Genomic DNA, 11,259 nt, shown 5'->3' with positions numbered 1-11,259 from the left:
GACAGACAGCTTATACATATTTTTTCACCGTAAAGGTTGTTGTTAATAATTTGCCGTGTGGCATACTCTATATAGATCTGTTCAGCTGACCTCCGCGTTTCAAATGTTGAAACTCCGGTGCAGTGTTGCCTTCAGACTGAATACCAATGACATCTACTGCCCTCTGCTGGAATAAATCCTGAATTACTCTAAAATCGTGGAAAGGCATTTATCATGCCTCGTGACATCCTGGAGAGTTTGTTTCGAAATTTAAATTTTTGTTAATGCAAATCCAGATTATCTGAATACATGCAGCATTTAGACAGGGCCAGGAAGGTCATTATGGCTAAGTAACTGAATACGTGAGATGTGTGATCTAAGTGAATGCAAACATGGGGTAATTATTAGTGCCATATATAGTGGTTCTAGCATCTCAGAAACAATCTCCTTGGGGTTTTTATGCACTACAGTGTCTAGTGCACCGCTATTCAAATCACGGTCCTCAAGGTCCGAGCACTGCTGATTTTCCAGCCTTCATTATCTGTGAGCCTGGTCTGAGGCCTCTGGCCAATCAGAATCAGTAATTATTAAACTAACTACCTGGGAGAACTGAAAACAAGGCCTGGATTTGGAATCGAGGGCCAGATTTGGAGAACCCTGCACTAAGGTTTACAGAGAACGATGTGATGAACTAAAAAACACTGAAAATGCCTAGTTACACGTCAGAGGAGAATGAGGGTATATCGCCAGCGTTTTATTACCAGTATCTGTTATGTTGTAGTGATATTGCCATTTTTGTGTTTCTGCTTTTTCACAGAAGGTACATCACATGATTTGAATCATTGCTGCAATTAAAGGTCAGCGCTCTGGTTTCAGATGTATTTTTGATTTCTTGGTATTTCGCTTGCAAACATTCAGTGGCTGCTGTATGCATATGCGCGGCTGCCAGGCCCGTTGTGGGCGGACAGACAGGACAATGCGTCTGCAGGAAGTCCACGGGACAAGCAGCCCGTCTGAAAAGAAAGCGTCCGGCTGCGAAGGCTGCAGCTCGACATGCACCTCCTCACACGTTGCCTCTTCATCCGCATCCTGCTGAACAAGCATTCACAGTGAACTGTGCACTTGCGACAGTGCGCTCTGAGTGTCCCGCTTCCGTCCATCTGGGCACAGGTGGGGGCCCCAAGTGGGGAAATCAAAACAAAGGACTACCTCAGAAACCCACTTCCTCTTTCACGCTGCGTTTACGGTACCCTGTCTTTCTTTTGGTCTTTTTTAGGCATTATGCACACGTACCTTAAAACTAGCCTTAACCGGTTAATGTGAAGAGAAAACAGCAGCACAGGAAGATGCAGGGGCCTGCAGATGTGCACAGGCAGACTCCAGAAGACACTGAAGATGGGGCTAGAGAAGTTTCGCTTGAGCATGTATTACCGATACGCTCGGTATCATTATCGTTATACGCTCAGTATCGTTACAAGCTCGGTATCATTATACGCTCAGTATCGTTACACGCTCGGTATCATTATACGCTCGGTATCGTTATACGCTCTGTATCGTTATTGTTACATGCTTAGTATCGTTATACACTCGGTATAGTTATCATTATAAGCTCTGTATCATTATACGCTCGGTATCATTATCATTATATGCTCAGTATCGTTACACGCTCGGTATCGTTACACGCTCGGTATCATTATCGTTATATGCTCGGTATCATTACACGCTCGGTATCGTTATACGCTCGGTATCGTTACACGCTCGGTATCGTTATATGCTCGGTATCGTTATATGCTCTATAGCATTATACACTCGATACGTTATACACTCCGTCACACTTTGATAGGAATGTACCAGCATTTCGGGTCACTTTATGGAAAAGGCACGTCTGAAAGTCTGAAGTTTGACCTGAATCTATGACCAGATTCACACAGCTAATGGATCTGTATGACACGTGGAAGGGTAAGAATAGGGACTTCATTTGGGTGTGGCTTTAAGAAAGTGACGGACAAAAAAAAAAGAGAGAACCAATGAAAATTGCAGAAATATTCAGGGATAACAAACAGACGTCAGGTCTCAGACAGGGGTTCAACTGAGAGAATGGATATCAATAACTAAGTGTCACAAAGACAAACAGACGTTCATTTATGGTTATCAGTAAGTAGGTGCAGGTGAATGGAGCTGCCACCTGTCACCCCCCCACACCCGACCTTATATAAACCTCTAAGCCTTTGGCCTTCTAATCTACATACAACTGCACTGACCAGAATAATTCAGCTCATCAGTTCAAAATAATTCTGATACAATGTTTACAACAGTCAGTAGGAAGGTTCAGCAAACCATCATGTCACTTTTACTCTATAATTGTGTTTTTATCCTTTATGATAATCTAAACCTGCTGAATTACATACAAATCACTTTCTCACTTTATATCTTTTCAGTAAGATTAATGTGGACTTTTTACAATATATGCACAGTACTTTGATGATAAATACAAAGGGGAAGACAGTATTATCACAGGGACAATCAGAAAGTCGCAACTTGCAGTTAACAGGGCAATTTGCACGGCAACTACTCACTACAGTCACTTTCCACATGGAAAATGGAGAATTTGAGAAGCGATCTGTGAAGATCAGTCACGTCACCTGACATGCTTTCAAACCAGTGCTTCTCTAACCCAGTCCTTAGGGACCGCTAGACGGTCCACGTTTTTGCTCCCTCCCAACTCTCAGGGTATTTAGTGGGAGCAAAAACAGGGGCTTTCTGGGGAGTCCCCGAAGGACTGGTTTCAGAAACACTGCCCTACACGATCGCTACAAGAGACTCGCGCAGGAAATGCAGGCATGCGTCTGCAGATTTCACAGGTAGCATGGCAGGAAGCTGTGGCTTAGTTACTGATAAACCTTCATTCATCTTATCAGCCGACGTCTTCTGGGCCCTTCTGCAGAGGCATCTGTGCAGCTGAACCGTCTGACATCCTGCCAGATAGCAGCAACGCTGCCGGGGGCTGCTGAATAGGCCAAAGCCTGAGTCCGGAATGCGGTCCACGGGTTTTAATGTGGCCGACCCCATCGACCTGACACGCAGACACACCTTGTGGTGGTGGTGGAGGGCGGGGGGGGGGGGGGCTTTCCTCTGTCACCCAGTCCCCAAGGTTTGCGCCACTCACATAGTTTCCTAGCCGTTAGCCAGATGCCCGAGGTTGGCACAGAGTGAGTCTGTTCTTCTCGTACGAATGGTGTCCATTTGACTAGACAAGGACCAGTTTGCATAAAAGAAATTAAGTCTGAGAGATAAGCGAGATCTTCGGAGTTTTATCAACACTAACCAATCTGACCAGTCACACCATCGTGGAGTAGGACCGCAGCGTCTTATCAGGGGCTGCCGGGCAGTCCCCGTTTGTGAAACGCAATCCCAGCATGCACGGCGAATTCCGCGTGCCATCATGCAGCTGGGCGTGCCGTGGAGGCGGGGCACTGGAGGCCTCTTCCAGGGCAGAGTCCAGGCTCTGGCAGCGTGACTGGGCCTTCCCGTGGGGACGGAGGGCGGAGTCCTGGAGCAGCTCGGCCGCCGAAGCCCGTAGCTGGGGGTTCCTGTCCAGGGCGCGGCCCAGGAAGCCACGCAGGGCGGCGCTGCAGGCATCCGCGATGTCCTCTAGGGGCGGGGCCTGTTTGTGAATCTGGGGGGTGGGGGGGTGGGGGCAACAGCAGACATTAGAGGCTGGAGTTGCGGGATCGATACGGGCGATGGCAGGCATCCCCATACCAACTCAACAGTGATTTTTCAGGTTCTTCTTAGTGTCGCGGAACGAAAACCGCACACTGCTGTTCTGTGAAACAGAGACATTGTGTTCGCAGTACCGCGGCAGAACGACCACAGGCACCGCACAGAGACTGCAGAATTAAAACTTCGATCTAAGAAAATGGGGTAACCCGCGAGATCCGGATCGCTGAGTCTTCAAAATAAATCGGCACCTTTTTTCATGTTAGAAAATGTACACGAAGCGTAGAGCGTGTGGGGGCTTCTGTCTATCTTTCACTTGTGGTCAGAGGTGAGATTTCAAAGAAACTCACCCCATCTTGCTTCTAATTATTGCTTTTCTTTCAAAACTACTCCCTGACATCTCCACAGCCAAAAGGACATGCACAGTATAGACCATCAGCAGACCAACTGAAAGTAAAATACTCTTCACATCACTCTCTTTATGGTAATGTACTAAAATATTATTAAATAAAAAGGCACAATATCACTGACAGGAGATAACTGACAGAGTATAAAAAGTGCACAGTACTGTTTAATACTGGCAATAAACACATTACCTCACTGTGTAAATTCTGTTATAAAATGTAATATTGTACAAATTAATACTCAGCACATCATTGTCCTAGGGATTCAGTCTGAAACTGTAAATTAGTTGCTTTGTTGTTGATTTTTTCCAAACTGGCTTACAGTATATGTACAATGCCTGGTCAAAAAAAAAAAGTCACGCACTTTAATATTCTGTTGGACCACCTTTAGCTTTGATGATGGTGCACATTTGTCTACGTAACATCTCAACATTTTTCTCATCCATGTTTGCGTTCATTTCCTGCCGAGATCCTGTATCGATGAAAAGCGAGTTGAACCACTTTAAACGCTTCTTCAGCACATCTCAAAGACTTTCAGTGGGGTTAAGGTCAAGACATGTGAAATTGGTTCCTCGTGCTCCCTGAAGCACCCTTTGACGGTTGGAGCCCTAAGAATCTCGGCATTATCGTCCTGGAATACGCCCGTGCCGTTAGGGAAGGAAAGATCCATTGGTGGGATACCCTGGTCATTCAGGACATTCAGGCACTCAGCTGAGCTCTAATAATGATCCAATCACTGTCACTGTTTCTTGCTCGCTTAACTTCAAACAGTGACTTTTTTTTTTTTTGGCCAGACAGTGTAGCTAGTTCAATAAAACCATTAAGATTAAACGTCCAGTTAGATGTTAGCATTGCTTGCCCTTAACCACATGGACAGCCGCTGCTGCCTGTTTCATCTGACCCCTACTTGGTCAGTACTGGTGGCCCAACACGGGATATTCAGACCCCCCCGGGAAGAGCGGGAATGTAGTGAGGACACCTACTATATAGAGGTAGGAGGGGTAGGCCGATGGGGGGTATCGGCGCACCCAGGGGGGGTGTCCCGTCTGCATGTGGATGATAGAGGCCCCCAAACTGTAGACGTCAGCCTTGGTATTGTGACCCCGGCACAGCACTACCTCCGGACTCATGTAAAGCTGCAGAAAGACAATAACCGTACAGAACAGTCTGCCAGACGTCCAGCACAGGATCTACACAAAGCCGGCGCCATCTTTAAGGGCCCCAGCCATGCCAGCCACAACCTGCCCTCACTGCTGACTCCACAGGAGCTTCCACCTCAGGCAGTGAGCCCACTCAACACAGACACCCTTCATCTGCACATTTTAAATTCGCTTATTTTATTTTTAATATTTTATTTACTATTTTCTGTTTTTTTATTACACATTTCTTTACTAGCTCTCGCGGAAAGTTATTTTGTTGTCTGCATCTACTTCTGCTTCTACACTGTCACGCATTTAGCCTTGAATTACTGTACATTTATTTCTCATCCTTGGCACTGCATCACTGCAATGTGCCGTGTATGCAGTGAGGCTCAATGGCGGATTTGCTTGCAACTTTCAAGCCGATGTAAGTGACTCTGATTAATATTACATTCCTTTTAATCAATATAATGCCTGGTGTAGCCTTTTGTCTATAAACAAAGCAGAAATCATCCTTTCTACTGAAAAGCATAGAAACTCCTCATATGAAGAATAAAAAGAATCATATTCCTGGACACGATACAGTGCAATATCATTTTGTTGCAGTATTAGACTGCAAAAAACTGATAAAAGATAAACTGATAAAACAAAAACTCACAGCTAGCAATCATGATGCTAAACCGCCAAGTCTTCCCTCCACAAACACCCTGAGATCGGGCAGTAGCTCACCTCTGTCCCACGGAAGTCCTTAGGGTAGTACAAATCCCCAGTCATCTTCACAGAGAGTCCAAAATCCACCAAGACGGCTTTGGAAGACATCAGGACGATGTTGCTGGCTGTCGGGGGCAAAGATATTTCTTATTTATTGCAAAGGCAACTGGAAGTGATTTGAAATCCCACGAGTGAACACCAATCAATGTACCAGTTCATGGTAGGTTTGTGTCAAGTGGCAAACATCTTGTCTGAGACCGTTTCATTATCTCAGATGATCAACATTATGATCGATCTCGAGTTAAAAAGGAACGGAACAACGGTTTAACCCAAATATCCCGGGACCACCTACGTTTGATGTCGTGGTGGATGACCCTGCGGGAATGCAAGTAATCCAGGCCCCTGAGGATCTGCCTGGTCACCCAGATGATCTCGCTCTCCCACATGGGCCCAGCGCTATCCAGCTTCTCCAGAACCGAGCCGCCTTCCCCGGCCTCCATGAACAGATGCATGGTCCGGTCCCAGAGCACAACACCAAACAGCTCTGCTATGTTCCGGTGCTGGAGCCCAGCCTGGATCTCCACCTCAGACGCTCCAAAATCCTCCAGAGGAATCTAGAAGATGTGGAGAAAACCAAATGAAGAACCTCCATCCACCTTTTTCTTAGTCTACAAATTAAATGGTGATGTTTCTTTTTATTACCTAAAACTGGCGGCTGGAATTCTGAGAATTAGGAGAAATGCTTAATTCGTTATTAGCTTGTACTAAAAATGACCGTAAACATCTTTAAATGTGATTTTCCAAGCCATTCAATAAGATACTTTCAGTGTCTCACGTTGATCCTGAAGTTCATTCCATCCCACAGACATTAAACGCTTTGCAAGACATTACTGACCAGCTTGCAGGCCATCCGCTTCCCCGTTTGTGTGTCCTGGCCTAGGTGGACCCTTCCGAAGGCCCCCTTGCGGACCTGGCCAAGCTGAAGATTCTGGAAGGTTGGCATCCATGGAAACAGGAAGACGTCTGCATTGATACGATAGCGTCCTTCCTTCACCGCCAAGTAGGCCTGCAGAGAGAGAGGCAGGACATCACATCATTATTTAAAGGCTTTATTATTTATGCAACATAGCAAAATACTTGACAAGTATTATAGAAGTATTTTTTTTTTGTTCCAGTATGTCTTATGAGGCCTTGGAGATGCTAAAAGAGGAAGAACATTTCCGACAGAACGTGACCTAGAAAGCGATGCCCACACTGTGCAAAACCACAAACACACTTCCCCAAAGCACTGGATCCAAAACACAAGACAAAGTCAGCAAGCGCACTGAAGGACTGATAAATTACATCTGAGAAAACACATGCGCAAATTACTCTGAAATGCACACACACACACACGCGCAAATTAATTAAAAGTAAAAGACGTGAAAGTGGAGGCTCCGAATTGACACGAAAATTTAACAGACCGGTGACAAATGTAATTTTGGCATCTGCTTGAATTCATAAATGATACTTTAACAATCTAGCCTTCACACTGTATTAATGACTGGCATACATGGGAAATATCAGCTTGAGAGTTGATGCACATTTTGGAGCGTGGACACCACCTTGATAGAGCATGAGAACCTGAACTTGCCTTGTTGATCACTATCCCCATCTCTTCTGTCAGGTCTGGCATATGGAGGCCACTTTGTGCATTTGATATCAGGTTAACAAAATCCAGGAGATCAAACATGGTCCCATATCTGACTCTGTCACTCCATTTTGTGACCAAACCACCAGGCTCAGGACAGTCATTCATCTCCTCTTTTTCTCCCATATCATCTTGGAAGACGGAGTCTTCAAAGAGTGAGCTTTGATCTCCACGAGGATGGAAAAGGTCCTCCAGTTTCATGAAGCTGCCAATATCCATATTTGCCAGAAGAAGGTCGACAGCAGTCTGGTTGGTAAGTCTCATAGTATCACTATGATTGTCTGACCTAGGAGTGAAATGTTTCTTGACTCGAAGCGTGAGCACCAGCTGTGACCCTGCATCTACACCTAGCACACACCAGTATGGCGTTACCACCAACACCATTCACGATATTCACAGACGGGGAGTGGCCTACGTAAAGCGTTCCCGTCTCAAACTCCTCCCCGTTACCAAACTTCACAAACACTCTCAGGGTTTCGTAATAATTTTTTTCACTTCTTCATATTAGAAGTTTAAAGAAAGCATGTTTTCAGCTAACTGATACAAAATGCATAGCTTAAGTCAACAAAAGTTCGTGTTTTTTTTTTCCTTACTAAAATGTTGAAGTCTGCCATATTCACATTACATTGCATTTAAATGCTTACATGTGTTCTTACTCCAGAACAGTAAAACTTCGTCTAAATCATACTGCAAGGCACAAACACACTGGGGATAGTCATACAGAGCCAACCTCACGGCAGATTTATACATGCACCTGCTATAATTTATAAATTGTAGCCAAATTATGAGGTTAAAGGGGGGAGAGTAATAAACGTTTCAGAGTGATGGCAGATTTTAGTGATGCCTCTCTGCGGGAGCGGGTGTTGAGGACAGTCTCGAAATGGGTGCATGTGTTCCGGTGAAGACGTGGTCGTCTCTACCATATCCGTGCTTTGCAATCCAGTGATGAGCCGTCACGCCGCCAGGAAGAAAGGAGACCATCGTGTTAATCTCCTTATCAATTAATGCAAAGTTCGTGTCGTGAGAAAATAGTTCACCTCTCACGGAAGGCTTAATGTAACACAACGTTATCCTGGGTGGTGCAGATGGAAACATTGCACGGAGTGTCCAGACACACAAACACACTTACAAGAAATGCTTCCCCCCCACATCTTATTTCCATATACTTGGTACAGGAAACAAACAAATGGTTGCTTACTAAACTACGTCATTTGCGGCGTCAGACAGGGGAATCCCCGTATTAACTGGATTAAATCCTTGACGCTCCATTTCCTAAATCATCTATCGAAATACGCATCTACCTGTTACTTCGTTGTACATTAAGTGTCGGGAGAGCATGCAGGGAAACACACGTACGTAATCTAAGACTCCACATATACACACTAGACAAATACACAGTATAGACTCCCAGAGCCGATCCATGCGGGTTGAGATATAGGGCGTATAAAATGCTTTGATGACCTTATTTTTTCCGGTTGCCTGCGAGGGCACGGACAAGCAAACTTTCCAAGCTCTAGTCTGTTACTGTTTAAATACATGTCAGCACCGTTCACGCATATTCTGAAATTGCAATTGCAAACGTAATATCGCGTTCTTTATGCATTTAAAATGTTTGGTCGAAGAGGAACGTACTGATCGCTGTACTGTAGCTTATCTTACTTATAAAATGCTTAGGTTATGCCAGAAAGCCCTTTCGGCAGGTGTGCCCGTACGCAGTCTGCAAACGGGAAACCCAGACCGCGAGGGCGCTGTCATTACTGGGAGCACGTGCAGGTGTCAGAATCGTTAGCGCTGACTCCTGCTTCGGCTATGAAATTAAGGGTACTTTTTTGGTTTATAAATACTCCAGTATTTCTTAAAACAAAACCACATTGTGATTTTCGAAAAATTTCAAATACCCTCGTATATTATACAAAATAATTTATATCTTGTCATGCGCCATCCTGATCTTCTTCTATCTGTCCTTCCTAACAGATCGCAATTAAAGCTTGGATCTCTTAATTTGTCCATGAATACATTATCTATCTATCTATCTATCTATCTATCATCTATCTATCTATCTATCTATCTATCTATCTATCTATCTATCTAATGTTCATCGTTGTTTTCGTACCTTATTTTTGCTGCATTGTTTTTACAGACAGGCTCTTTGGTTAACCGATAAAAAAAGACATTTCAGATCCCACCCAAAAGTACCGACGTCCGAAAAAGTACCACGGCTGGTTTGCCACTTTAGGTACCGAAACTTTTGGTCAAGGGAAAATAGTGAAAGTTCCATAACAAGGGCTACCCACGCTTCTCTGCCCTTTGCCCGTCTTCCACAGCATGACTGACCTATTTCGGGGTGGTCTAGGCAGCGCCAGCAGTTTGCGGTAGGGCTGGTTAGTGTAACTAGCAGGGCGTCATGGGCTGTTTTCCTCTACAACTAATCAGAATCAGAATTTTTTATTGTCAGATAAGCCATTGCACTTAGCGTTACCAGATGCATAATTTATATGCGGCTGCCTCCCCCGACCACTCTCACCTGAGCCCCCACCTTAGGCCCCATCACCATGGTCACCCAGCACCCCTGCACTTAGCATGCAGTTGCACATCCGTTTTATTCTGCGCTGCTAAACACCCGCCTGCTCACGCTGAACATTCGCTTTTTCAGACGGTATTTATGTGTATGTATATTTTAATGTATCGTTTATATTTACCGCACTGGCCATGGTATTGGCTGCATGGTATTGTCTATATGTATATTTTACATTTTGATGTATTTTTTGCACGTTTGTATATATTCTATATTAGTAACTACTTTATTTTTTCTACACTTTAATATTTTTTATCTATGATAGACCAATTTTATATGCTATCTACTGAATTTGAACTGAAATGAATGAATGAATGAATGAATGAATATGAATGAAATGACAGCTTTCATTATATATTCAATCTCTAAAAATTCAACCCATTCCATCCACCTTGTTTCCAACTGCATATATGTACAGAGCACAGACAGACCTGGAGTCTATCCCATGCAGCACAGGGGGGCCTGGAGCCTATCCCATGCAGCACAGGGGGGCCTGGATCCTATCCCATGCAGCACAGGGGGGCCTGGAGCCTATCCCATGCAGCACAGGGGGGCCTGGATCCTATCCCATGCAGCACAGGGGGGCCTGGAGCCTATCCCATGCAGCACAGGGGGGCCTGGAGCCTATCCCATGCAGCACAGGGGGGGCTAGAGCCTATCCCATGCAACACAGGGCACAGGGGGGGCTGGAGCCTATCCCATGCAGCACAGGGGACAGAGGGGGCTGGAGCCTATCCCATGCAGCACAGGGGGGCCTGGAGCCTATCCCATGCAGCACAGGGGGGGCTGGAGCCTATCCCATGCAGCACAGGGGGGCCTGGAGCCTATCCCATGCAGCACAGGGGGGCCTGGAGCCTATCCCATGCAGCACAGGGGGGGCTAGAGCCTATCCCATGCAGCACAGGGGGGCCTGGAGCCTATCCCATGCAACACAGGGCACAGGGGGGGCTGGAGCCTATCCCATGCAGCACAGGGGGGCCTGGAGCCTATCCCATGCAGCACAGGGGGGCCTGGATCCTATCCCATGCAGCACAGGGGGGC

The 11,259-nt window shown here is 45.6% G+C and overlaps 1 protein-coding gene across 1 annotated transcript; it reads right to left on the bottom strand.

The window, feature by feature from the left end:
- Positions 1–3,105: 3,105 nt before the first annotated feature.
- Positions 3,106–9,386, bottom strand: LOC111840193 (mitogen-activated protein kinase kinase kinase 8-like). Its single transcript, XM_023804754.2, has 6 exons — positions 7,587–9,386; positions 6,849–7,019; positions 6,306–6,567; positions 5,972–6,078; positions 5,087–5,239; positions 3,106–3,655 (listed from the first exon to the last, which is right to left on the bottom strand). Exons 1-6 carry the CDS (start codon positions 8,025–8,027, stop codon positions 3,317–3,319), a joined length of 1,473 nt encoding a protein of 490 aa, XP_023660522.1. The 5' UTR covers positions 8,028–9,386; the 3' UTR covers positions 3,106–3,316.
- Between the last annotated feature and the right edge of the window lie 1,873 nt (positions 9,387–11,259).

This window comes from Paramormyrops kingsleyae, chromosome 4 (genome assembly GCF_048594095.1).
Source record: "Paramormyrops kingsleyae isolate MSU_618 chromosome 4, PKINGS_0.4, whole genome shotgun sequence".
In the NCBI taxonomy this organism is placed as follows: Eukaryota; Metazoa; Chordata; class Actinopteri; order Osteoglossiformes; family Mormyridae; genus Paramormyrops; species Paramormyrops kingsleyae.
This window is presented reverse-complemented; position numbering and strand designations above follow the sequence as displayed.

Excerpts from the sequence above, each read along its gene's own strand:
- LOC111840193 (XM_023804754.2), bottom strand. The coding sequence starts at position 8,027 with ATGGTGTTGGTGGTAACGCCATACTGGTGTGTGCTAGGTGTAGATGCA. Across the intron at positions 6,568-6,848 it reads AGCGGATGGCCTGCAAGCTG|ATTCCTCTGGAGGATTTTGG; the intron begins GTCAGTAATGTC and ends CACATCTTCTAG. Across the intron at positions 6,079-6,305 it reads CATCCACCACGACATCAAAC|CCAGCAACATCGTCCTGATG; the intron begins GTAGGTGGTCCC and ends TGCCCCCGACAG.